Source organism: Homarus americanus, unplaced genomic scaffold (genome assembly GCF_018991925.1).
Source record: "Homarus americanus isolate GMGI-L3 unplaced genomic scaffold, GMGI_Hamer_2.0 scaffold59495, whole genome shotgun sequence".
NCBI classification, from domain to species: domain Eukaryota; kingdom Metazoa; phylum Arthropoda; class Malacostraca; order Decapoda; family Nephropidae; genus Homarus; species Homarus americanus.
This window is the reverse complement of record NW_024732415.1, coordinates 550,401-578,384: the sequence shown is the minus strand read 5'-3', so window position 1 is coordinate 578,384 and position 27,984 is coordinate 550,401. Positions and strand designations below refer to the sequence as shown.

Genomic DNA, 27,984 nt, shown 5'->3' with positions numbered 1-27,984 from the left:
GATAAGTGTAATCTGTAGGGAAGTTTTTTTCACACATGATACCGTGACAGTCATGCCTTGGACCGTGACAGTCATGCCTTGGACCGTGACAGTCATGCCTTGGACCGTGACAGTCATGCCTTGAACCGTGACAGTCATGCCTTGAACCGTGACCGTCATGCCTTGGACCGTGACAGCCATGCCTTGGATCGTGACAGTCATGCCTGGATTGTGACAGTCATGCCTTGACCGTGACAGTCTGCCTTTGGACCGTGATAGTCATGCCTTGGACTGTGACAGTCATGCCTTGACCGTGACAGTCATGCAGAACTGTGTGACAGTCATGCCATGGACCGTGACAGTCATGCCTTGAACCGTGACAGTCATGCCTTGAACCGTGACAGTCATGCCTTGGACCGTGACAGTCATGCCTTGGACCGTGACAGTCATGCCTTGGACCGTGACAGTCATGCCATGGACCGTGACAGTCAGGTCTAGAATCCCAGGAGTTAAACTGGCCATCAGTACCTCGTCGGCAACGCCAGTAGGAGGTTAATGATGGTTTTGGCTGCAGATATCCTCGTGACTTCCTGCTTGGTGGCGGGAGGACTGGTGGCGCCCGTGGTGGGTTGACTTGTGCCCTTCGTGGCGGGAAGGCTGGTGGCGCCCGTGGTGGGCTGACTTGTGCCCTTCGTGGCGGAAGGGCTGGAGGCGTCCGTGGTGGGCTGACTTGTGCCCTTGGTGGCGGGAGGGCTGGAGGCGTCCGTGGTGGGCTGACTGGTGGTCGTTGGTGCAAGGGGTGTACTGACTCTGAAGATACACGTTGTTGTCCCACTCTGTCGTTGTGGTCGCTTATAAACCCCTCCGACACCTTCACACCAGTACTAAGTGGAGCTCCTGGTAAGAGAGGAGGCAATTCTGTATAGGTTGAGTCAGGTACGGAAGAGGCGTTTCCTGGGTGGATATATTTCGTCAGTTTGTTATCGAATTCTTCCTCCGTTTCTGATATAGTTGCCGGTATGTCGAGTTGAACTGGTAGTTTGTCGTATTCATGTACCTGTTCATAAATGGATTCATCAAACCAAATATCGTCCTCATCGACCCTGTCAGTTGAGAGAGAAGAGAAAACAAAAACTCAAAATATAAAAGTTGTCCTTAAATTTCCTTTTGAATTTAAAATAAACATTGAGTCTCATAAACATTATTTTTTTTCCTCAATTATGACTACTTAATCACCAAGAGATGCAGAACTTACTTAGAGAATGGGCAGTTGAGGCGACTGAGGACGAGTTCGTTAAGTTGTAAGACTGGGGTATATGTTAGGGCTGACGACGCTACCATCAGACCACCGCTCCTCCCGCTGTACACACTCACACCCAGCTGCTGTAGCCCCTCCGTCAGTGCGTCTAGGCCTTCCTCGGTGACTGTACTGCGTGCCAGATTTATGCTTGCGAACTTACTGGTGAGAGACGGAAGACATATTAATTTATCTCTCTCTTTCTCTCGCTCTTTCGCGCACGTTCTCTCTCTTTCTCTCGCTCTTTCGCGCGCGTTCTCTCTCTTTCTCTCGCTCTTTCGCGCGCGTTCTCTCTTTCTCTCACTCTTTCCCGCGCGTTCTCTCTCTTTCTCTCGCTCTTTCGCGCGCGTTCTCTCTCTTTCTCTTGCTCTTTCGCGCGCGTTCTTTCTCTTGCTCTTTCGCGCGCGTTCTCTCTTTCTCCCACTCTTTCGCGCGCGTTCTCTCTCTCTCTCTCTCTCTTTCGTTTTCTATGTATGTGTCATTAAGTTGTGTTGAGTCAGTTCAGTTAACTCATAATGACTCACGATTCTTGGGGAAGGAGCGCCTGCGCGGCCTGGCACGCCCACTGGACGTCTTCGTCACCCACGCCCGACAAGTAGAGGCGCGGGCGGAAGTGAAGGCGCGGGAGGCGTGGCAATAACTCTGAACACACGCCCACCACCACGTGAACCCCTGCCAACACAAACACCTCTCGTTAAACTGACAGATGTAACTCGTGACTGACAGATGATGTTACTCATGACTGACAGATGATGTAACTCACACAAATGGCGCAGGTCAGGGAAGAGGGTGCACAATGCTCCAGTTATTTTCTGCCAGGCAAGGGCGTCATCATCGTCAGCCAGAGCAATGTGAAGGTCCGTCAGTGTGTTGGGTAGAAGGTCTCTGGTTGTCTGTGCCCCAAACCGACCCAACGCCTCCGTCAGGTAGCTCCTGCAACAGGATAAACCGCATTATATTATGTAGATCTCCTTAGCATTATATAAATCAATGGTATAAATTACATTATTTTTATCCAGTTATATACAATACGTATTCTGTATCACAGCTAATATTATTGTTTAATATGAAATGATATGAGAAATCTTTTGTTATATTATACCATTTAAATGATGAGTTAACTCTATGATTTAACCATTAAGGATTGTGGTTTAACCCGTTGAGGACGATGGTTTTAAATCGTCGAGGGTTAAAGAATGAACACCAATAACAAAAACAGATTGTTATCTTACCTTCCTTCTCTGAGTGTCGAAGCCCTGTCACACAGATCATAGTTCGAGTTAGTGTGGTTGACTGCCAGGTTATTGTGACCTAAGGGACCATCTCTTGTAGTGAGTAGATCTTCTGGTGACCCACTGAGTAGCTCTGTCTGTGACCCACTGAACAGGTGTTCCCGTGACCAGTGACCAGAGTAGAGGTCGTCTCTAAAGGTAGTCAGGTCTAGTGATCCGTGAGCTGATGGTGGGTCCTGTGTGTGGAGGTCGTCTTGTGACCTGTGATCTGAAGGTAGGTCCTGTGTGTGGAGGTCGTCTTGCGACCCGTGATCTGATGGTAGGTCCTGTGTGTGGAGGTCGTCTTGCGACCCGTGATCTGATGGTAGGTCCTGTGTGTGGAGGTCGTCTTGTGACCCGTGATCTGATGGTAGGTCTTGTGTGTGGAGGTCGTCTTGCGACCCGTGATCTGATGGTAGGTCCTGTGTGTGGAGGTCGTCTTGTGACCCGTGATCTGATGGTAGGTCCTGTGTGTGGAGGTCGTCTTGCGACCTGTGACCTGATGGGAGGTCCTGTGTGTGGAAGTCGTCTTGTGACCCGTGACCTGATGTGTTGACTGGACGTTTGCCGGTTACCAGTATGCTGAGGAAGGAGTCGGATGAGCCAGCGTTTGGGTATCGCCAGTGATGGTGAAGGTACAGCTGCACTACACAATTGCACCGTGATGTTGCCTCCATTAAGCTCTCCAAGTGCGCTATTTGGTTTGGGTCGTCCATTATGTCGATGATCAAACGACGGGGACTGTTGAAGCAAAGAAGACTGGCTGCTGCTTGAACGTGTTCGTTTGTGACCGTCCACTCCTTCTTTGGGAGAAATTTAGACACTTCCTTTGCCAGATCCATGTTACAGTCAGTTTCAGTGAGAATGTCCACTAGTTGTTCAAATGACATGTTCGTCGACTTCAAGAGTTCCACGGCTTCCTGGGCGTGTTGTTTTATGGCATCAGGACCGTCGACTTTGAGAAGTCCAACAAGGTGGTGCAAAACATTTCTGTATATGCTGATTTGAAAAGACTGTTGGTCATCTTTGTGAAGTTTATTTAGAATCTGGCGGATGGTACGTTGCTTTCTATGGTCCGCGGTGCTGTTGGGCATCTGTTGAATTTTATAATTTGACAAACCCACTTTTCTGAACAAACTTTTAAGTTCACCCAGAATGCTTCCATCTCCCTCGTAGAACGTATTTCTTATCAACTCTATCACATGGTTGGCGGCATAAAAGTCATGGATGCCCTTGTGAGGAAAGCTCAGCTGATTCACGTATCCGCCGGGTGTGTCGATCAACACAGACACCAGGAAGGTTGAAAGTACTTCCTCTGGAGGCAATTCTAGCCTCGAGCACTGATCTGAAAGCTTGTGCGTAATTTTCGGATCCAAAGAAATTGCTTTCCGCCACACTGAGTTTAAAGCTGCTTGATACAAGACACTAAGGAGCTGTTTACACTTCTCCTGTATTTGTGTAATGGGTAAGTGTTGTGTTATGGCGTTTTGCTTCAGTCTCTCGTACATCCTCTCCTTCAGAAGTTCGTGAATCTCGATATATAACATTGTGCTTGATGTTAACTGACTTATCTTTCCCTGCACTCTGACCCAAAGGAAGGACAACAGCACAAGGTTTAGGGGATGTGTCAAGAAGTCTTGTAAGTGTACTGGCGCCTCCCCCACGAACTGTACGAGGCGCTCCGTGTCCTGGTCACTCAAACGTTTTTGTCTCAGCTCCTCGTGATAAACTCTCACAAAGTCCTGCTTCTTCTCCCGTGGTATCCCCTGTATCTTTAAGCGCACGATGTTTACTTTGTCTGACACAATTGTTTTGATCTCTTTAATCTTCTCTGGTCTTGTTGTACAGATCAGGGTTATATTAGAAGAATTCATAACAGCGAGAATTTCTCTGAATATTTTCTCCGAGGATTGACTGAGCTCGTCCAGGCCATCCATTAAGACTAAAACTTTGAGGCTTAATAGAATCTGAAGTAAGTCATACTCACAAAACCTCGAGGCCGTCTCAGGCATCTCCAGCGTGAGCAGCTTGGTGAGGGAGTCTGTGGTGGAGTCGCTGCACTTCACGTAGAACAAGAGGTCGTAAACAGACAGACCTTTGACGGCTCCTGATCCTGTGATCCACTCTGACATGACCATCTTTAACAAAGTGGTCTTCCCACTCCCTACACGACCCTCGAGGAGAAGTACCGAAGCTTTTACTACATCATCAGGCACCTCTCTAATGCTGTCACCAACGTAGTCCTCGTCTACAGGAGTAACGCTGAATGACGGGTCACAGTAATCCAACAAGTCTTCAAAGTTAACCGATACGTGTCTTCTGTTAGCCCTGACGCTCTGAATGAGAAGGCCAGTGAAGATGGCCCTCACATGAAAGTGACACTGACTGTCATTTATGAGTGAGAGAGGGTTGAGGTAGACCTTTTTACTGTGTGTTCTCCCTAACTCTGTGGTTCCGTTGTCACACATGACAGATCTCAGGCTGTCGAACAACACGGCCTGGCGATACTGATTTATGTTGTCGTGTGTGAAGGGTTGGTCTCTTATATTGTTGAGGTTGGTGTTAATCTCAGACGTCAGGTCTTTTACTTCCACAGGATCAACACCATACAGTTCTCCGCCAATTTTCACGGTATTCTTCAGTAGGTCTCTCAGTTGTTCTATCCTTTCCACCATTTCCGTTTTATTGCACTGTGTGACGCCGTGTGCCAGATCGTTGCGGGAGTTTTTTATACAAGTTAACAGAAACTCCAGTCGTGTGGGGTCGTCATCAGTCCACTTACTGTCATAGAATGGAGCTAGTGAGTGACATGCAATTTGGATAATCTTATACAACAGAGTTATGTCAAATTTACTGCCAACAGGATTAGATTTAATGCTTTCTTTTTGTTTTCTGTCTAATCGTTTGTTGTATATGTTACGAGCAACACCCAAATCATTTATTATATAATCCTCAAAGGTCTGAGTTTGGCTCTTCTGACAGCCCCACCTGAGGATGTTGTGCATAACTAGACGAGCCTCAGTAACATGCGCCTTAAGTAAGCGAAAGATGTTGTGGTCGTTTACCTGGATCGCAGCTCGAGGGCGACTGAACGACATGGCTGCGACAGGGTACGACTATGGCTGCAACAGGGTTCAGTGTGGCAAGGAGTCGTGTTGAGGTTCAAAGGTCCTCGACTAAACCAATAGTATTTACGTGGGGACTTAGGTTATCAACATCAGGGCACTCACATCATAGTAACACCATAGCTTAAGTCATCATCCTCTTGCTCATCACACTTCACCACTATACTCATAAATACCGTAGCTTGTCATCATCCACTTGTTCATCGCACTTCACCACTACTCATAAACACCGTAGCTTGTCATCATCCACTTGTTCATCACACTTCACCACTACTCATAAACACCGTAGCTTGTCATCCACTTGTTCATGGCGAGTATGAGTTTCTCAGTTGGCCGCAAAAGAACTTTAAAATTCAGACCGACAGAGTACTGAAGTTTCCTTGCCTCGACTATAAGGGATCCATATTAGTTTTATCGCCCTGTAGATGATGAGTGGTGGGCCTGAAGTAACGAGGGCCATGATTGACGAAGCGTCCAGTAACTCTGTCTTGTAGGGAATGAGTGACGAGGTTAAGATAACGAAGGGGGGAGGAAAGAGGGGGATATATATCCTCTTCCAACCTGTGCCTTCCTCTCCTTTCTCCCCGGCCGTCCCCCCCTCACTCGCCTTCCACTGTGTTCGCTAGTGATGGTCTTCGTTCAGTCTCCTCTCTCCCTGAAAACATTCCACGTTCATTTAAGTGAGTAGTCTTAATGAGGTGTTTAATTAAATCCAAATATACATAATTAGTACTACATAATTCACGAACTAAAATATATTGAACGTAGATCTTGAAAAAACGTTTGTCGCGGGGTTGAGGTTTGGGACAAGTGTTAGGATATTAAATGTCACGGTTCAAGTAAGACACTCAAGATAACTCCAAAATAACGGGACAAAATAACATCGTAGCGTAACATGGAGTCTCAAGTGCAGTCTCCTTTTCATTTTCATTTTATCCTCTTCCACCACTGATCGGCTCGTTAGCCGCTGGGGCGATCGGTCACGTCTCTGTTACGCACTGTTGGCAAGTACTGGGCATGCACCGACTCCTGAATGTACCTGAACCTGCTCCAGTGTTGGTCAAGTCTGGTCTTGAAATAGCTCACACTCGGTGCCGTCACAACACTTTCTGGTAGATTGTTCCAACAGTTCACAACTCTCACTTCGAAAAAGTTTGCCCTCGCAGTTTTCTGGGCCTGCGACTTCTTTAACCTTGAGCTGTGACCCCCTTGTGGGGCGAGCGTTCGCCAGCTCTGTTCCGTCACCTGAATAAGCTAAATCAAAAGGAAATTTCGGAACTTTGAGAACTTGGGTTAAAGATTGTGACAAGTAATTTCAATCACTTGAGAATGATAATTTAATTCTGAGGACGATGGTTTAATTCTGAGGACGAGGATTTAACCTCTCTAGACAAAATGACATTGGGATTCTCACTTAGCTACGTTATATTAACATTAATTAGTGGACAAAATTAAGTACAGAATCTTTGTTTCAGTAATAAGGTAATGTATCTCTAAATAAGGTTATTTCTAGGCGTTTTCAGTTTACGTTAGTAGGACTTGCCAAGGATAGAAATGCGCCTTTAATGGCGAAATCAATTCTCATTATATAGTTGGTGCATATATTACTCATGAAAATACAAAATCGGAAGCGGTAATGAAATGGGATATTTAGTGTAGGATTTTATAATGAAATTTTTGCTTACACGAAAGTCTTATATGAGTATATGCTGTTAAGTAAAGTTTTCTATGAAAATGGAAAGTTTTCTGTGTTTATTTTCTGTATGGATATCAGCAATAACTTTTATTTTTTAATTTTTAATTTAAGCTAATGCTACCATCTTCAATACCGTAATGCTAACTTTTTCTTTCGGTTTTTCTTGAGGCATTTATTCAGGTGTTTCTTAAGGTCTTTTTTGCGGTGTTTGTTGTGGTGCTTGTTGTGTGCTTATTGCGGTCTTTTTATGGTATTTTTTGCCGTCTTTCTTACGGTATTTTTTGGCGGCCTTTTTTGCGGTCATCATGTTTAAGAATGTACCAGTTATATAGTGGGAAATATTCTTAGGACAGCAGAGCACCAAACCAAACCAAACCTTCTCTAATCCCTGTGGAATCCCTGATGTTTACTATCTCGTTTCCGACAACTTCATAGTTACATCCTGTGGGGGAAGCGTGTACACACATACACACATACACACACATACACACTCTGGTGGCTTGGTTGGACTACACTGGGACAAATCGACTTTCTCTTTATCATTGTTCGTATACCTACACTATCTTTGTATATTGATAACTGCGTTGTTTACATTAACCTGTTCAAAGTTAAACCCATTGCTCAAAGAGTTCAACTGTATTTTATCCAGTGATTGGTTTTAAGTGACCGTATCTAAGTTAAGGTGGAGTCCCTGTGTAGTTTTGTCCAGTGATTGGTGTTAAGAGAGCGTGTCTAGGAAGAAGATGCAGCTCTATAAATGTACTATTCTATCCTATTTGTCCACTGTCACATGCTTAATTAATATCAAACTGATTTCGAAGTGCAGTCAACCACAAAAGTCCAATCACCTCTCCTCCTGAACCCCGAACCCCGAGATTCAGACTCGTGACCCCAAAGTGATGTATTATTATATCCATAAATGCTTCAGCTTCATGAGTCTGAATCTCTGGGAGTTCGTGGTCCACGAGAGACGACAGAACTTTTGTGGGTAGTGACCCAAGTACTGTACATGTCCCATCCGGTGATATGCTTTCGTTTTTACAAGCACATAATATTATTTTGATGTGACTAGTTTTTACCTCATGACATTAATTTGGGTCATGATCTTAATTGTTATTTCATGAACTTCGTTTGTGTCATGACTTTAGTTTTTTCATGGGGTTAGTTTTTTTATTTCATAGGTTTTGTTTTGATTTAATGACGTTATTCAGAAATATAAGAAGAATCGTACGTCTGGCAGAAAGGCTCTCACACACACACAGTGACGCCAGTAACTTCCGATATAGTTCTCATACAGAGTGGACAATTTTGAGACAAGAAGAAAACGGCTATATAATCGACGAAAGCATAGATAGATGGAACTATATCAGTAACAAACCAGAGAGCGGATGTTTGATTTCCGGGGCTTCTGTCAGTCTTGAAATGGTAGATTGATTACTTGTGCTATGTGTTAGTTACGACAACTAGCGGACGTAGAGGCGGCACGGATGCAACCCCTGAAGTACAGCATTAGTTGGGGCTGTGTTAAGGCGTACAGTACCTTCAAGTCTTGTGGTAAGGAGACCCAACAGCAATGTTGTGGTGGTGTCATGTACTGTGTCTTATATAAACCAATGCAATGCTGTGTTTCGGTGTTCTCTGCTGTGTTCTGATGTGGATGTGGAGTGTTGTGATGTAACGTATTGTGGTGCTGACGGTGTGACGTGCTGTGTTGACGAGTGAAGTAAATGACTCGCTCGAAGACCATAGTTGAACGTGTAGGCTTATACAGACCACAGCTTCCACAGACCGAAGCTTCCACAGACCACAGCTTCCACAGACCGAAGCTTCCACAGACCACAGCTTCCACAGACCGAAGCTTCCACAGACCACAGCTTCCACAGACCGAAGCTTCACAGTAATTGTTTGATAGAGCAAACGAAACCACGGAAATGAACCGCCTACAACTACACAGGACCGCAAGACCACCGGTGACCACCTAAGACCTCTCAGGGGTGTTCAGGACCTTTCAGGATTGCTTAGGACGTTTCAAGGCTATATGCAGGAACGCTCAGGACCCCCCAGGACCTCTCAGGACCACCCAGGACCTCTCGGGATCCCCCAGGACCTCTCGGGATCCCCCAGGACCTCTCAGGACCTCTCGGGATCCCCCAGGACCTCCCAGGACCACCCAGGACCTCTCGGGATCCCCCAGGACCTCTCAGGACCTCTCGGGATCCCCCAGGACCTCCCAGGACCACCCAGGACCTCTCGGGATCCCCCAGGACCTCTCAGGACCTCTCGGGATCCCCCAGGACCTCCCAGGACCACCCAGGACCTCTCGGGATCCCCCAGGACCTCTCAGGACCTCTCGGGATCCCCCAGGACCTCCCAGGACCACCCAGGACCTCTCGGGATCCCCCAGGACCTCTAGGGATCCCTCAGGACCTCTCAGGACCACCTAGGACATCTCCGGGCGTATCCAGAACCTAGTTTTCACTTCCTGTTTTCCGTTTAATCTCGATATTTTTTTCCCACTTTGTTGTCTTTCATATATTGTATTTTTTCTACAGTAATTTGGATTTCGCTAGTTGTTGTTGCTTTGTTAGTGTTGTTATTGTTGCTTTGTTGTTGTTATCGTTGTTTCGTTGTTATTGTTGTTTTGTTATTAGGTTAGGGTAAGTTAGATTGGATTAAGGCTAGGGTAGGTTAGACTTGCGTAGGTTAGATTGGGTTGTGTTAGGTTAGGGTAAGTTAGATTGGATTAGGTTAGGTTGGAGTGTTGTAGCACCAGTGTGTATATGATGGGTAACAAAGATAATCTTTAAACTACTCAATAACCCTTAATTACAACATGGCCAGTGGTTGTTGTGTCTGAATTAATTAACAGATGTATGTGTTGTGACAGTATGGTGACTCCTTAGTGAACACGGGAACGTTAACATTGGTCAGAGAGAACAGTTCAGTACATCTCTCTCTCTCTTTTCTCTCTCTCTCTCTCTTTTCTCTTTCTCTCTCTCTCTCTCTCTCTCTCTCTCTCTCTCTCTCTCTTTCTGTGTGTGTGTGTGTGTGTCTGTCTGTATGTCTCGCTCAAATTAATATGTTACAAATAAAGTTAATATCAAAACGATTTAAACAGGAGTAGGTTAGGTTAGGTTAAATTAAGTTAAATTAGATTAGATTAGGTTAAAGGTAAGTTAAAACTGTACTACTTCAATACTGACTTTATCGTAATTGTTTTTTTCTCCCAGGAAGCACTATCATCTGGGACACGAATTCTTTCCTTCCGCGGATGGGAACGAACGGGTTTATCCTTTGAATTTATATATACATCTCCCATTTCCCGCGTTCTGTAGTGGTCTGTGATGTGTTGGGATGTTGGTGATGTGTTGGGGGTGTTTTGTGATGTGTTGGGATGTTGTGTGATGTGTTGGGGGTGTTGTACACGACTGCTGACAAAAGACTATATGCTTACGAACGCTGACAGACAAGATGGAAAGGTCACGCTGATTCCCAGCACTACAGGACAAAGGAAAGCGTTCACTTACTAAGATATATACAAACAATATCTCACTAGTCGGGAATCGAACCCTGGATCTCTGCGTGTGAACAGGGATCGCTACCGCTGCGCCACACGCAGAAGTCCAGGCTACGATTCCCGACTAGTGAGGTATTGATTGTATATGGAAGTCCGCGTGTTTATGGACTATTGAGATGTACTAAGATATATACTCAAACTTAGCGGCCTCGAGCAGGGTGATGATGTCGCCTACTCTCTCATGACCTCCCACCCCCTCTCCTTGTCGACTGTGATGGGTCTGTTGTCACGCTGGGCGGCGCTGGTGCAGCCGTGTGGATCCCTGAGCGCCAGGTCCGCAGGAAAAACCAGGGTCCATGATTGGGCCTCCTCCATTAACACTGAAAGCATAGCCATCCTTGCGGGCATTCGTGAAGGCGCGACCTATGTCTGCACTGAACGCCGGAATCCCCTTATCATCAGTGACAGCACTTTTGCGCTAGCAAGGATCAAATTACCCTCTCCCTCCTCCCCTGCCGCCCAAGTATGAACTATGCATGCTTCCCTGTTGGGCGCTGTAAACGCTTTTGTGCTTCGCCTTGCACAGGATGCAAGGGAGTGCTCAATAAACTTGCCCCCTTGTGGGGCAAGCCTGAAATCTGTTCAAGTACACACCAACACTCCCAGAGAAGGAAAAATATTCACGTACGCTGCACTTCTACCAGACGAGAGAAAAATCACGGTGACTCGATTGTCACCAATTACGAAAAAATCACGTACAGTACGCATGAACGTCATTTGAACATGATCAACATTGACAAAAAAAAATCTTAATTCAATATCAATGTTTTTTTTTCCAGATGCCTCAATACTGTTACACGAACGCGCCATGGAGTCGAGATGATTTCAGTGCCACGAACGAACACTCTAAAAGGTTCAGAAGAGGGTTGGAAATCTCTTTCAAACCATTCCCGATGCCAGAACAAGGTGTGTAGTGAAGATTAACCAGTTCCCAGAGTCTATAGAATAAATGTGGGGATATTTTTTGGTTAAGAATGAATGTGTTTCCAGACCTGACTATAGTTGAAATGGGTTTCTTGACTTTGTGTACAGTGTGTTTCAAACTAAACTAAACTAAACTAATGGAACTTTCTTGACCTTACACCTGTGTGAACTACCCTTGGTCGAATCGATTTAGCATTTACTGTTGTTTGTACACCTACACATTGTATACTTGAACAATAGACAATGTTTGTATACCTACACTGTATAAATACACTGTTTACCTGTACTCAGTATGACACAGGCTTAAGCAATGTGAACTTTTTTTGACGATTTTAACTGATTCTGTCTGTCTGTCTCTCTCTCTCTCTCTCCGTAGAAGAGTTGCAGTTACCTGTCACAGTAAGCCGAGACGGGGGAAAACGTCTAGGTCTGGATAAAGCTGAAGTGCTTACTCTACTGGTTAAAGATGGCCATATTAGCCTGCTGAAGGGTAACTGTTCATCGTACAAGTGGGCATTTACCGTCATTCGAAAGTTTGGCTTCACCGAAAAGTTATTCTACTTCGAGGCTGGACGCAGGGCCCCGACAGGAGAAGGAATGTTCATCTTTGGTACCGATAGGGTGAGTGGGGCCGACCTCGGGCGTGTCATAACAGTAGGAGCGTTTAGGTTAGGTTAAGATTTATAGTAGGGGGTTATAATATAGAAAGGGGTGGATCCAAACAGCGTGTGTGTGTGTGTGGGGTGTGTATGGTGGGGGGTGTGTGTGTGAGGTGTGTGTGTGTGTGTGTGTGTGTGTGTGTGTGTGTGTGTGTAAGGTGCGTGTGTGTGTGTGTGTGTGGTGTGTGTGGGTGTGTGTGTGTGGGTGGTGTGTGTGTGTGGGTGTGTGTGTGTGTGATGGGTGTGTGTGTGTGTGTAAGTATGTGGGGGGGTGTGTAGGTAAGATGCCACATTAGATAAATTAATTAACGCAGTAATCATAAACAGGTTGGGGGAGGGGGTGTGTTGGTGTATGAGCGAGGGTTCCAGGTATCTATTTTCTGAAAAGGGGGGTTTCCGGACCCCCTGAACCCCCTTACTGAACATCCCTGGATCCGCCCTTGCTTGAGCTCTGCGTTATTATTGTTATTTTTGTTATTATACTTTTTTTGTTATTATTATTGCTTTATTATTATTATTATTTTTGTTATCATTATGGTTGTTGTTGCTATTATTATTATTATCCTCTCTCAATAGGGTAAACGTCTTCACAGTTATATAATGGGTATAAAGGAACACATCCAGTTCGACTTGTTGTGCCAGAAGGGAGAGTCACCCGAGAGAATAACCCAATTGGCGCTTGGTACAGTGGAGGTTGACCATACTGCGTCACTCAGTCGAACTCGCAGCATCTATAACAAGGTCAGTGTGTGTGTGTGTGTGGATGTCTTATCTTACACAACTAACATAATAAAATACATATATATTTTTTCCCCTTCAGATTACCGTTGGCCACCGCACCTCCCTCCCAGAACTCGGAAGGGTAAGACACATCTCCCAGCCAGACCTCACAAAGACGAGCCAAACTTCATTACTGAATCCTATCAAGTCCAACCATTCCTCACAGCCAGACCTGACCAAGGGGTTAGCAGCTATGGATATACACAAGAAGAATTAGTTTCATGGTACTGTATAGTGTATTGGTATGTACAGTAGTACGATATACTGCATTAGAGAAGAGATCTGCTATTCACACATAAGGAAAACTCAAGTAGTGTCATCATCCTGTGAACCCAAGTAGTGACATCATCCTGTGAACCCAAGTAGTGTCATCATCCTATGAACCGAAGTAGTGTCATCATCCTGTGAACCCAAGTAGTGTCATCATCCTGTGAACCAAAGTAGTGACATCATCCCATCCCAAGTAGTGTCATCATCCTGTGAACCCAAGTAGTGACATCATCCTATGAACCCAAGTAGTGACATCATCCTGAAGTAGTGTCATCATCAACCCAAGTCGTGACATCATCCCAGAACCCAAGTAGTGTCATCATCCTGTGAACCGAAGTAGTGACATCATCCTGTGAACCTAAGTAGTGTCATCATCCTATGAACCGAAGTAGTGACATCATCCTGTGAACCCAAGTAGTGTCATCATCCTGTGAACCCAAGTAGTGACATCATCCTGTGAACCCAAGTAGTGTCATCATCCTATGAACCCAAGTAGTGACATCATCCTGTGAACCCAAGTAGTGACATCATCCTGTGAACCCAAGTAGTGTCATCACTTATGTTACTTGTATATTATTTGAAAATCGAAACCCATTCCCCCATTATGTAACTGTATATTTTCAGCCTTCTGGCTGCTATGCTCCTTCAATAAACCGTTAATTATTAATATTATTAGTGTAACTGAGAATTGGCCGACCGTCCCACTGGCTCGTGAGATGACCAGAAGCACAGGGGGATTAAGTAAGTCTTCGTCAGTGGATCTTACCATCGTCAGGAAGTTCTTGTCTTTAACTGAGGTGTCTGTGGCTCGTTGTATGCCCCCAGGTCCTCCCCTTTTATCCCAGCAACCATAGATAGTGTCACCTCAGTGTATTTCCAACCATCAACTTATTTACCGTAGCCATCTCGAATCATGGTGGTATTAAAGTGTGACAGAGTGAAAAATACATTTCCTTTATTTTCCTCGTCGGTGTTTTATCTAGTTCAGGGTTGTAGAATAAAGATATAGTTGTCAAGTTATTACTCTTCCCAGCAACGTATGGGACAGCTAGAGGTGAGAGGAACAACAGGTGTCTTTATCCCATAGTCTAATCACATGTTTTACCTTAATTTACGTCACCAGTCGTAGTTTTAGGCTTATTATCGACGCTCCGATGACTGAACCTTTATAGAAGACTTTAATGTATTATCCAAAAATATCAGTAAAAGATCAATGGTTTTAATAATGCTTTACGGGTACAACATGGCTTTAACTTTGTTTATTATTATTAATCCTGATAGAGGGCTGTAGTCTCCAACCCTCAGACATGAAAAATAACACTATGATTAATTGATAACCTAACCTAACCTATAGGAAAAATAGTTTAGGGATCTGTGAATAATAATGGATAAAAAAAAATAATCTCAAGTATGGTAACGTGTCCAACTCTCTCTCTCTCTCTCGGGCTGATGAAACAGTGGCAAGGTTTGATGTATCGAGGTAGTGACGCCAATAGGAGGGAGAGAGAGAGAGAGAGAGAGAGAGACGTGTTGCCATGGAGAGGAGTAATGTAACGTGTTGTCTTGCGGGGAAGGAGTGACGTGTTGCCCTGCGGGGAAGGAGTGACGTGTTGCCCTGCGGGGAAGGAGTGACGTGTTGCCATGCGGGGAAGGAGTGACGTATTGCCATGAGGGATTGGGGGAAGTGCAGTTACAGTATACGAATAGAGTCGATAGATAGATAGATAGATAGATATATTGAGTGATCGACATAGTGACTGCCTAACCTAACCAAATCAAGAGCCTTGCCAGTGACGTAAGAGTACCTAGCCTTAGGAGGAAATTATAGGATCTTATTTCATGGGTGAGAAAAGTACACTGAGAAAATGAAATAATTGACCCTTTTTCTGGGTGTTTAATGCATTGGTTGTGTGGTGAGGTTAGGTTTTAGTGTATCGAGTCTAATTTATCAAGAAATATAGCCGGGGTTTCATAGCTAACACTTTTTAGCTTAAGTAGCGTATTCCCACTGACACCTTCACTACTGGGATGCTACTTTTAATGTTTTATTTGGATAGGTTAGGTTAGATGAGGTTAAGTTAGGTTAGGTTAGGTTAGGTTAGGTTAGACGATGTTATTCAGCTCAGATGGGGTCCGGTACACAAGGGGTTAGTATATTTAGATGATCTTCACTAAACAACTTCATCTACAACTCACAGAATATTGATCTTCACTGAGAACTATTTCAAGGTCATGCTACATCTTATTAGCTGTTGTAGAAAGTAGTTTTTTTTTCTCTCAAGAGCTGACTATAGATGTTGAGTTGGGTGGATGAATGGTGAGCACTCTTTCCTCTTGTGTGTGGTCGTAGGGATGGTGTGTGAGGTCACATTCAGGTTAAATAAAAAACACGTTAGGTGTATTAATTAGAGACATTCTTGTTTCAGTATACCATAAAAGTCTCCTAAAAAGAGCACAGCAGACGGACTCTCTCTCTCTCTCTCACTCACACACACACACACACACAGACACACACAAAGAAGCAGGTCTCCTCACACGGCGTGACTGTTGATCCAATCCACGTAGTGTGATACCTTAGTGTACACGCCGGGGAAGCCTGGCTGGCCGCACCCATACCCCCACGACACTATACCGGCCAGGTACCTCTCGGGTAGGTCGTCACAGGCCAGGGGCCCGCCAGAGTCACCCCCACATGCGTCCTGGCCTCCGTCTGTCACCCCGGCACAGAACATACCCGCTTCGATTTCGTTCGGGTACGCATTACCACAGTCATGATCTGACCACACCGGGAGAGTGACCTTCTGCAGGATTTCTGAAGGATCGCCTCCCTCGGTCGTGGAGCCCCAGCCTGACACGACACAGTCTCCCTGGGAGTTGTGGTCAACGGGAGGCAGTGGGAGGGGCTGCACGAACTCGTTGAAGGTAAGAGAACTTGAGAGCTTCAGGAGGGCGATGTCGTTGATGATGGCAAATCCATCGTAATTCTCATGGATAATAATACGGGAGAGGATGATGACTTGCTCTGATGCTTCGTTGACTACCTGGTCCACCTCCCCCGCCACAGCCTGCAACACAACCCTGGTCAGTATACCACGAAGTTTCCCTCTTCCTCCTCCCTCACACAATGCTACTCGGATGTAATTTCTTGTGAGGAAAAATTACGAGGCTATGGAGCGATTAATTCATGACCCATCCATTCTTGGTGTATAGTTTGCCATAACATGATGTAGATGGTCATAGTGTGACGAGTGACTGTGTGGGTAGCGATGGTCTGATTGGTTGTTGTTGGGGTGGGTGGTGATGGGGATTGTGGTGTGTGTGAGTAATGATATGGGTGATGATGTAATTGATAGTGTTGTGAATGGTGATATATGGTTATGAGTATGAATGGTGTTATATGTTAAGAAAAACAACTAATTAGTGTGTAGAAGTGGGAATGTTTCTGTCTAACTACGTATAAGATTACCAACCCGTAATAATACATTCAAACCACCTTAACACATCATTAACGTTAACATCAAAACAGTAAAGCTAAAACACTTAACCTGGATAAAATCGGGATTGTTTGCATCAATATCGTCGACACAATGAGCCGCCGTCACCACCCAGAGCTCGGATTTGATAGATCCGCCGCAGAAGTGGTATGGAAACCCGTAGGAGATATCCTGAAGATTGACTTGGTATGGTAGCTCTCCCAGGGTCACGTTGTTTCCGCCTACGATCGTCAGGGGGTGGATGGGACGGTGTGGACGGGAACGAGTCGAAGGAGCCGCTGTGGAATATGTTAAAATAGTGTGTTAGAATGCCTGTCGTACCTAGCTCTGGCACCTTCAGCAGTACCATCCTGATAGCTCCATTACAGCAATACCCCAACTCTCAGGTAATTCCGAGACAGTTACTTACCAAGAGCTCCTCCAACCAGCAGGACAAACAACACATGGGTCTTCATGGCGGCGAGTGTGTGAACCGTAGCGTGTGATGGCCTCATATACATAGTTGTGCTGGCTGGGGGACTTGGACCCCCTCAACACACAGTCACCGCATCTCTCTCTCACTCTCATTCCGTTTTGTATGTTTACCCAAATTTACATCAAAATACTGAAATTATTATTGCCTTATTTTGGGCAATAGAAGCGTTTGATTATTGTAAGTTGATGAATGTGGTTAATTTAGTGTTGTGAGGTAGAGGTTATTGTTGATATGGCATCGCAGGTTAGTTTATCGCAGATGGGAATGATGCCACCTTGAAAGAATCAGATGAGTTTTCCCACTGTTCCTTCGATGATGTAACCTTTTCATGGTGCAGGGCGACTGTTGCTGTCTGTTGCTCAAAGGGAAAATAGAGAAGAAAGTTAGTCGTGGTTTCATAGACAACAATGAAAGCAAAAAAGAATAAAAAGTACCTCACATATATAGAAAACTTATTGTTATGTTTCCCCAGATTTGTAGTTGGTCAAAATCAGGCCTCTCTACATAAGACATAAGGTGACAACAATGTGCTTCTGATACGTTGATAACATGCCTGAACAGTTTCACTTTTCCAAACCTTATATTCTGTAATTTCAAGTAACTCCGTCTTGAAAAATGGAATAATTTACTATCAGTCTTGGTTCTCAGATATAAGCAGCTGCCACAGTGAACGTCTTCAGATTTTTGTGTTTGCTTAATTTTTATATCTGTCAAGGTTGTGGTCTAGACCTGAGATAAACACTGAAAATACCGCTGGGACAGTCCACATATGAGAGGTGATAAGACGTGATTATTTCTCAGTTTCTAACGACGATAATTATGGTGGTGGCGCTCTTGTCCACTGTTTACCAATATATCAAACTTCAGGAATGTTTGTTTGTGAAAAATTGAGTATCCAGGAAACAGCTGCTTGTTATGGTAGCCGAATAAAAAAAAATGCAATGAAATTTCTGTTGTAGTTTAATGAACACTGATGGGAAAGTACCACGAGTAGCCTTGATAAGTATACATATACTAATGTTGTGAAAATAGACGAAACACTATATACCAGTGTAAATCTACCCATATTAACTCTAGGGTCATAAGATTAGGTTTGATTGGGTTGCCTGAGGTTTGGTTAGGGTGGACCTAGTTCGGTGTGGTTAGGTTAGATTTCGTCAGGTTAGGTTAAGTTTTGTTAGTCTTAGTTCAGTTACTCAAAATCATTCCATTTAAGCGCAAACTTTAAAATTTCTCATATAGATACCACTATCTTTATCCTCTTCGCCATTTGTTAGCCAACTAGACGATTAGGTCAGTCTGTTTTTCTTTTATATATACTGTTAGCAAGTAGTGGACATATAAAGTATGGGCTCTTGCCTGCATCTAGTCATGTTCCAGTGTTGGTCAAGTTTGGACTAAAAATAATTCTTATTCGGTGCCTTTACAACATTCTCTGGAAGGTTACTGCAAGGGTTCACAATATTTACTGTACAGAAGTTAGTTCTGATCGCCAGTAGAATCTTCATCTCAGATTTCTGTACTCGTAACTTCTTTAATTTAAGGCTGTGACCTGTAGTGTGGTCTCCTATATATACGAATTAATTTTAAGAAAACGTGATTTTTCTACAAATGAATTTATTTTACTTCACACTGAATACAGAGAGCTATGTAAAGATTATCTATACGAAATATTTTACTTGATAAAACTATAAAATTATTGTTTTTATTTACCTTCTATTGTTTAAAGCCTTTAAATGTGATTAATCAGTTACCCTTATAATATTTTCTATGAGGTTATGGAAGAAAATGAAATAATTATAGGGTCAACTATATTACTATGGCTGCCGCAGTTTGTTTTATAGTTTACTTATTTTAAGTCCTTCTTCCCCTTACCTCATAATATCCTCGACTTTCCTTTGATTTGAATAATGAATTTATGAATAATTAATGGAATTTGGTAATAAAGTACTGCACTTGACGACACTTGCGCTCATGAACCTCATATGTTCTATAATAAATTGAAGCCAACTTATTATCTCAGGAAAATTACCGAGAGTTTTATTTGTGAAATATTCATAAATTTTCGGGGATTTTTATTATAGCTGGAGATGGAGAGTTGGTGTGGACACAGTATGTATAACACTCAATAGTGTACATGAGGACGAATAGTTGAACATGATCATCCTCCTTGAGTCCTCTGTGTGTAAACAGTGTTCGTGATACAGTGAAAACAATGCATTTAGATGCAAATATAGATATTTATTGTTATCAGGTGACTATAACTGAAAGTAGAACTTGGAATTGTACCAATAAAACTGAAAATTTGGTATATTAACTAGTCATGACTAAGTAAGTAATGGGACAAGCAAGAATGTTTAGGTGTACTCCAGGGAGAGTTGCCATTAAAAATGTCACTCATTTCCAAAGCAGAAAAAAATATAAGCATATATGAATGTAACCTTTGCCGTACAGCAGACTTGACAAATGTGAAGAATGTAGTGATATGTAAACAGAAAATTAGAAATGTAAAATATGAAATATTTGTGTGTGAGTCAGCCAAAATTACCGGGGTTTGATACCAGATGTCAGACTTGATATTTATCTACCAGTTACCATCGGCTGAAGGATTGTTGATACTGGAAGGAGTCTTAAAGGTTGGTGTTGGTAGGACTTAGAATTGTTGTTGATAACTCATATTGAAAAAAAGAGTTCAGGTTTTGGCTGCAACTTGGGTAAATGGTAATATTGCAATTTCAGCCAATATGCCTAAGTAGTTTATAAATTAGTTAATCCTGTTTATTTTGGTCTGATTTAATTGAAATTGACCTTTATTTCCGGGAGAAAGTACCCGTTTTAGAGTTATTCACCCCCCCCCCCCTCAAAAAAAAAAGGAATCCCATGGCTTGGAAGTTAGGTAAGGTTAAGTAGGTTTCTTTGGTTAGGATGGTGCAGTCTGCTAACAACTCTTTGGCTGCTTGTGTTTCTTATCAGCTAAGGTTAGTTTAACTGCCGAATGGTTCGACAGTTAGACAACGTCACATCTTAAGGGTGAGAGAAACCCACAACGTGAACTCACTCAACGTTTATTGATTGATATGGTCAAAACCTGTAAAAGTGAGACACTCGTTAATTACTGATTCCATTCCATTCCATTATACATTATACGTCAGTTAGTAAGTGCACTGTATGGTTATTATCCGAATTGCGTTACACTCTGCACGAATGTAGTTCACAACATTTCACCATAATACAAACAATCACTGTGTTAAAAGAGTCATGAAGGTAAAACTAGAGAGAGTTAGGTAATTCTTTGTCAGGAAGTAGTCTGGCAGTGTGGCTCCATGATAATCAGATATATTAGGTAGAAGATTGAAATAATAAAGCAGGAGAAAGATTATAATTATTTGGGAGTGATTTTAAGTAGAGATGGTATGATGGAGGATTAAATTGGTGAAAAAATAATACATAGGAGGAGGGAGAGTGGGCAGCTGGGAAGTACCGTTCAGCTTATAATGTTTGATCACAGAGGGCTCATGTCAGCCTTGTGAAGTATTATCATTGATGCTAAACGCCAACAGTTATTCACCAGCAAATTTACTATGATCAGTGTGTAATATGCGTCTTCAATTTTGTTAACATGTTATGGTGAAGAACTTGTGGGCTTATTAAGTATTAGTTCACATCACCCACTAGTTGTTTACATTATGAATTGAACTTAAAATTGTATATTTATTCATTACATCAACTAATAATAATATAATGCTTTGTTATATGGATATGAATAATGACTGCTACTAAACTAAAATGCTCTGTTATCCATATGAACATGTTATCAGTACCATGCATTTGTTTTCCTCTCATAAAAACAATAGCAGGTATCTCGTTAAGTTAGGTTAAGTAAGTTTGGGTAAAGTTATGTTAATATGTTATGCTATTATATTAGGTTAGGTTAGGTTAGGTTAAGTTAGTACAGGTAACTATAGATTAACAACAACAATAACAAAGTCAACTTGTAGAATAAATTGAAAACCAAAATACACGTAAACCTTAAAAAAAATGTATAGAATATTTTGAAGGGAATGTGAACAATGAAATAACACCTTTATCTATTCCTTAATTAATACATCCAGACAGGTGATAGAGAGAGGTACTGAGTGAGTGAGTGAGTGAGTAAGTGAGTGAGAGTTGATGAATACACTGACTCATCAATAACCACAAAGGAAAGCTGGCTAGGTTGGGTTAACAATATTGTATGACTGTAAGAATTATATTTCAGATGCAAGGAAAAAATAACCTGAACAATTTACGTTTTCATGGGAATAATTCCTAATATTATTCAGTATTCTCTTTTCATGTCTAAGAAAGTGATGTGAGGGCTGAGAAGACACGACACTCACGTCATCTCGTTATAATCACTTCTTTGTGTTCAGAACCCCCTAGTCCACCCAACTATACATATGTACAGTCGCCTGCACTTATACCTGGTACAGTGACTGGTGCCTTTTGTGAGATGTGGCATATTTGTCTTTGTTTACATCATATTAAAACTCCCGGAACGGCTCTAAGGAACCCCACAATTGTAGCAAGGCTTTGGGTGATACTGCTAGATAAGTACTGTATTCCACAGAGTTGCCACATCCCACAAAACACACCAGCCACTGTACTAGGTATAAGTGATGGCAACAGAACGCTCTCTCCAAAGGATGTCTTCTCGATTTTGCGTTAGATAATTACGACACAACGGACGATAGGTTTTGACAGCCCTACCTAGACAACAGGCCCCTCCGTGAAGATACTTTTTGGGGTGTGTGTACCTACGTAGCTTTACAGTTGGGGAAAGAAAGAAGTTCAAGTGCAGTGCTGACCGTAGTCAGTCCTTGGATGTGGATTTTTTTTTTACAATTGTTGAAAGAATTTGGCAATGCTAATAATTTATATATTAGGTGATAATATTGTTATAGGTTTAGAATAGAACTGGTTTATTGTTTATGCTGGAGTGCTCTATCCCTTATAAGAGGTACTAAAGAATGTCGAATCCCTTATAAGTAGTGTTTAAGAGTTTTGGATCCCTTGTAAGAGGGTTGAATATTATAAGTAGAGTTGTAGTGTTGAATCCCATATAAAAAGTGTTGTATAGTGCTGAATCCCTTTAAGTTTTATAGTCTTAAATTTCTTATAGTATTGTAGTATTAAATCCCTTATAAGAAGTAATGTAGAGTATTGAATCACTTATGAGAAATGCTGTAAATATTAAGTTCCTCATAAGAAGTATTATAGAGTGTTAAATCCTTTATAAGTAGTGCTGTAAAGGGTTCAATCTCCTACACTACCTTATAGTTTTATTGAATCCATTAAGTTATACAGAGTGGTCGATCCCTTACCAAAGTGTTATAGAGTATTTCATCCAATATAAAAAGTGTTACAAAGAAGTTATACCTAAAGTTGGGTTTCATACATGAATTCCTACAGTATTTGAGTCTTTTTAAAAGGTTTTTAGAGTGTTGGATCTCCTTGAAATATGTTCTATAGAGTGTTTGATCCCACTATGGAAAGTGTTAGTGTTGGGACTCTTATTGGAGGTGTTATGTAGTGTTTGATTCCATATAATAGGTGTTAGAGAGTGTTGGGTTACTCACTGATATTATTATGGTGTTATATTTATTATAGGAGTGCTATTTAGTATTGGATTCTTTGCTGGGGTTGTATGAGGTGTTGGGGAGAGGTTATAGATCAGAGGAAATGATTCAGTGTGGTGAAAATCATGGTCAGGAATTTCCCCTTTTCTAATTAATATCATATAAACCAAACACAGGCGTTTATTATATTCAAAGTTTTGATAATGAGAAAAATACGTAATTTTCAATCTTTTTATTATTGAAATTGCATCACATCAGATTCGATCTTTGGTGAGCAAATTGTTGATGAGTGATGTAGTGACCAGTGACCCATAAGAAGTGAGTTATTAAGCGACAATATTTTGTAATCCAGACAAGGTCATTTACTGCTGTGAGTGTAGAGGAAGGAGGACACACTGTATACTGATGCTCTACACAGACGTCAACAACAACATACATGTATTATTCCCTCGGTCACAAAGTAAACATTTTGTACCAGATTTTTGTTCATATGGCTGCTAACCTCAAGAGGCTAACCCACTCTGAGATAACTTACATTCGAGATCCAAAACTTGTTCTTGCATGGAGAATGGAATGTTAAAACAACGGATTAAGTTGCTTCAAGCGCCTATTAGGCGGGGATGGTTGAGCGGGCGAGGTACTGCTCCTGGCTGTAACAGGCACTCTCGTCTTGCATGCAGTACTCTGGCTGGATGGGGTCAACGTGAATGCCGCGGAACACCATACGCTGGCGGTGGGTGTTGAGACGCTTCTGGGTTGTGTCAAGACCTTGGACTGGCAGGGTTGGGTCAGACCACAGACGTTCAGCCATGGCGGAGACGCGGGGCCAAGTCTTGGCCTGAAGGCCATTAGCATCAGTCTCGGAGCTCCACAGTGTAGCTTCTCCTCCAAGTACCAAGTCTCGGGGGTTGACGTCACTGGTCTGTTGTTTAACATCACTGCGGGCGTTGGTCAGGCCCAGATTGTAAAGTATATCCAGTGGGCTGTTGTTGTAGAAGTGCTCCCAGGTGGGGATGTCTTGTGCACAGTTCTGAGTCTTGTCTCCAACCCAGATCGAGCCAGAGCAGTCCAGTCTCCACTGATCTTGGTTAGAAAGGATAATCCTGTGACCCTTATTGACGTAATCAGCAATTATTTTATCAGTGGCAGCCTCGTTGATCTGGATGATGTAGCTGTTCTTATCGATGTATTGGCTGGCGAAGGAGGAGGAGTGGATGATGGGAGTGATATTTTGTGCCTGACCAGCTGCCTCCTGCAGCTTGGAGAAAGCGTTGTTTTGGTACAGGTTCCACAGTTCCATGTATTGCTGAGTGCTTGGTTCACGGGCGTTGGAAGCCAAGTATTCCTTGATTTCGGTGGCACCTTCCCAGCACTTGAAGCTCACCTGAAATATGGAAAGAGAAAAAAAATTAACTTTGACTTTTTCATCGTTATTAGAAGCTAGTGTTAGTCAATCCCAAAACTAATAAGAAAGGCATTATGTATATAAACGCATTTATCCATTATTGTTTTCTGTATATTTCACCAAGTCCATTGTATTCTACTCCTGGGTAATCATACACACGCAACCCCTGTGTGTTCGGAGTGCGACATCACCGTTACATCGAACAAACTTATACTTACATCATCACCTCCCATGTGCACCATCTCGGGGTCGAAGTACTGGAGCATGTCACTGTACAGTTCTCCGAGGACGTTGTACACTTCGGGGTTGACGGGGTTGAGTTGACCGCTGGGTGGCTCCGTGCCCAGGTTGAACCATGGCTCCTCCTGCCACCACACAGACACATTAGGCTTTAGTAAACATATTTGATAAAGGACGTAACGTGATATGGCAACAGAGTAACTGACAAACAAAACAGTTATTGAAGAAGTTTATATCGCAGATTATCAAGTAAAGTAACAGAAGAATGGTATAGCTAAGGTAACAAATACAGTAGAACATTTATAGTGTAGTTATAAACAAGAGGTTTTCTATTTTGTATTGATTGATAATAAAAAATTCTACATTATGATGGTAATGACACAACACTCCTCACCTTGCCGGTACACAGGACCAGGTTGCCCTTGCCTTCCTTTTCGCCCCATTGCCAGCCAGCAGAGGTGTGGGCGGGACCGTCTAACTCAGGGATCACGCTGATACCGCGGAGCTGCAACACAACAACACAAGTTGCAACATATGGCGGCAGAGCTTAACACTTTAGTATTATTTTATTGAAAAGATGTTTAATAATACTGTTGGAGGTGAGTTAGTGGAACAGTAAAGTAATAATAATGTAGCGGAACCTGACCTTGGCGTACTGAACGATCTCGGTGATGTCTTCTGGGTAGTAGACCTTTCTTGGGGAGTAGGACCCGTAGTAAGCCATCTCTGGGCGACGGTTGGAGTACAAGGGGAAGGAAGCGGCGTCGGTGATGTGCCAGTGGAAGTAGTTCATCTTGTTGTAGGACATGGCGTCCATTAGACGCATCAGGTCCTCCTTCGGGTAGAAGTTACGACCAGTGTCCAACATAAAGCCGCGGTACCTGCCGGATGAAGGTCCCTGTCTTAACACTACTGCCTGGGCATCAACCTTATGTTATTAATTATTTCAGTTGATGTTTTATGAACAACTTCATGTATCACTAATGGTGTATAAACTAAAGTCTTACTTGAACTTGGGTTCGTCCTGGATTGTGGCCTTCTGGACGATCTGGAGAGCATTGTTGACATCGTCGTAGGCGATGAGCTGAGACACAGACTCCAGGGCGTGGCGGGCACCATAGTAGGTCGTTGCTTGAATCTTAACTTGTGTTTGTTCCCCAGCAGTCTATCAGTGATAGATTGTATTGTTTAGTAATGTAACACCATGATGATGGTGACATGTAACTCTGTTGACATTTATCAAATAATCCAATTAAAAGTAAATCACGATAACTCACCTGAATGTCCACAGTGTACTTCTCATCAGTGTCGAGTGTGAGTTTGTCTTCTGGGGATGTGACGGTGATCTCTATGTTGACTCTGTGGCGCTCTATCCTGGGGCTGCTCCTCTCCTTCAGGAAGGGAGAGAACTTCACGTACTCTTTTGGTGTATGTATTATGGCGGAAGCGGTGTTATGTTCGTTGATATCTCCGGGTTTGTTCTCCGTTTGTTGACTGAACTGCTGCTGCTGCTGCTGTTCATTCTGGAACAAGAGACAATATATTTACATGACGTAAGTGTCAACAACATCTAGAGAGTCTAGAATGGCTGATGATGGCAGACCAAACATCGTAGATTTAAGTGTGACAGAACTCACAGAAAGTTACGTACATAGCCACCAATGTTGATGTTAGCGAGGTGTTCCTTGGTGAGCGGCCTCTTCTTCTCCTCAGGGAAGTCTGGGTGGAGGAAGTGGATGTTGCGGGTGAAGTGTCGGGTGGCCTCTTCCAGCATCTCTGACACTTTCTGTCCAGACACCGTGAGCTTGGTCACCTTCATGTTCCTAGGGGTGAAGTGGACCGTCTCTGGCGACAGCTGGACCTCCCCTGTGGGCTGTGGCCACAGAGAGCCATACCTGATACCAAGGAACCACAGTTATATTTGGAGGCATTTCAATTGAGAAACAAAATTTGACATTTCTTTGCCAAGGTTTTAGATTAGCTGACGTTGTGTAGCATTCTTACAGAATAATTATTGGTGCAAGGCTCCTTTGTGAGGAATAAGGTACTCACTTGCCACAGGTCAGCTGGCATTGCTCCAGGGAACGCTGCTCCCTGGCGTGGCTGCGTTCCTCCTTGACGCAGCGGCTCTCCTTACAGGAGTAAGTGTAGGGGGAGGGGAGACGGTAGAAGTTCTCAGCCGCCGCCGCCACCACCAAGGTAGTTACCACAAGCACCCTCATCTTGACCACAGCCACTCACCTGCCGCCACCACACCTGGTTATTATTATTATTACACACACACACACCAACATATCCATAATAATGAGGAACTTCAACTAACAAAAGTCACCCTATACATAACCATAGGAACATTTAGTGCTGTACAAGGTGATATATATGTATGTGGAGTCGCTCTGAGCTGAATAAATTCGTCTGACATAAAGCGAATAAAATAATAAAAATGGCGTCCCTGTAGTGAAGGTGTTACGATGTTCTGGGACAAAGCAATCTGCCAATCACGTTGAAGAACCACATGAAATTAGTTCTAAGTCACCCACTAGGGCTAACTCGACACAAATATTTAACAGAAGATATTGCAGTGGATTTAAAAGTGAACACTGATTAAAAACAAAGGCTAGATTGCGTTTGTAGTTTCTGCAGAGAATATGGATAAAGGGATCATGTATGTATATATATAAATAGTGTATATCTATCAGAGAGTTACCTGAGCCAGTGGGCCTATGACAGACTGGCAACAGGTAGACAGGTGGGAGTACTGTACTCACCTGATACGGCCGGGAGACTGGTACCTGATACGCGCTGTTCGTGCCTTATATACCCACACAAAGACTCGGTGTCGTAGGGAGACATTTACTCCTCTAGTTTCTTGCCACAATCGCCTCAGAGAACGAATTTAATGAAAACCCTTTAAAGATATGATCAACAGACGTAAAGCAGTTATCAATACCACCTTGACTCCCTGACTGTAAATAAATTGATTCAAATCTCACAACAAAAACTTTTCAAGGTTTCAAAATCATTCTTTAGAGACGGAGGAAGTTGGAGTTGATAGTTGGGTCTAGTATTATGATTGGGTTTTAGTGCATATTCACCGGTCGCTTTACAATCCTGGAAAAAAAAATCTTGAACCTGCAACACTACCCCACCACCACCACCTCCACCACCACCACC

General features: G+C 43.1%; 5 protein-coding genes across 6 annotated transcripts; 2 read left to right on the top strand and 3 right to left on the bottom strand.

The window, feature by feature from the left end:
* Positions 1-217: 217 nt before the first annotated feature.
* On the bottom strand, positions 218-6,203 carry LOC121868489. The gene is made up of 5 exons (XM_042369153.1): positions 2,509-6,203; positions 2,040-2,209; positions 1,801-1,948; positions 1,235-1,438; positions 218-1,082 (listed from the first exon to the last, which is right to left on the bottom strand). The coding sequence occupies exons 1-5, from the start codon at positions 5,643-5,645 to the stop codon at positions 218-220; spliced, it is 4,524 nt and encodes a 1,507-aa protein (XP_042225087.1). The 5' UTR covers positions 5,646-6,203.
* Positions 6,204-7,858: 1,655 nt separating this feature from the next.
* LOC121868528 (docking protein 5-like) lies at positions 7,859-13,756 on the top strand. 2 transcript variants are annotated; one of them, XM_042369214.1, is made up of 5 exons: positions 7,859-7,912; positions 11,725-11,851; positions 12,246-12,490; positions 13,105-13,269; positions 13,349-13,756. In XM_042369214.1, exons 2-5 carry the CDS (start codon positions 11,725-11,727, stop codon positions 13,523-13,525), a joined length of 714 nt encoding a protein of 237 aa, XP_042225148.1. In that variant the 5' UTR covers positions 7,859-7,912; the 3' UTR covers positions 13,526-13,756. The 2 variants fall into 2 exon arrangements, with proteins under 2 accessions (XP_042225148.1, XP_042225147.1); XM_042369213.1 differs by lacking the exon at positions 7,859-7,912 and adding an exon at positions 8,664-8,922.
* On the top strand, positions 9,096-9,812 carry LOC121868488 (basic proline-rich protein-like). Its single transcript, XM_042369152.1, has 2 exons — positions 9,096-9,265; positions 9,413-9,812. Exons 1-2 carry the CDS (start codon positions 9,096-9,098, stop codon positions 9,810-9,812), a joined length of 570 nt encoding a protein of 189 aa, XP_042225086.1.
* Positions 13,757-15,970: 2,214 nt separating the features above from the next.
* Positions 15,971-17,590, bottom strand: LOC121868527 (trypsin-1-like). Its single transcript, XM_042369212.1, has 3 exons — positions 17,482-17,590; positions 17,124-17,350; positions 15,971-16,643 (listed from the first exon to the last, which is right to left on the bottom strand). Exons 1-3 carry the CDS (start codon positions 17,570-17,572, stop codon positions 16,110-16,112), a joined length of 852 nt encoding a protein of 283 aa, XP_042225146.1. The 5' UTR covers positions 17,573-17,590; the 3' UTR covers positions 15,971-16,109.
* Positions 17,591-23,382: 5,792 nt separating this feature from the next.
* On the bottom strand, positions 23,383-27,662 carry LOC121868523 (chitooligosaccharidolytic beta-N-acetylglucosaminidase-like). The gene is made up of 9 exons (XM_042369204.1): positions 27,579-27,662; positions 26,863-27,051; positions 26,462-26,705; positions 26,088-26,333; positions 25,818-25,975; positions 25,457-25,691; positions 25,205-25,315; positions 24,789-24,935; positions 23,383-24,549 (listed from the first exon to the last, which is right to left on the bottom strand). The coding sequence occupies exons 2-9, from the start codon at positions 27,030-27,032 to the stop codon at positions 23,776-23,778; spliced, it is 2,085 nt and encodes a 694-aa protein (XP_042225138.1). The 5' UTR covers positions 27,033-27,051; positions 27,579-27,662; the 3' UTR covers positions 23,383-23,775.
* Between the last annotated feature and the right edge of the window lie 322 nt (positions 27,663-27,984).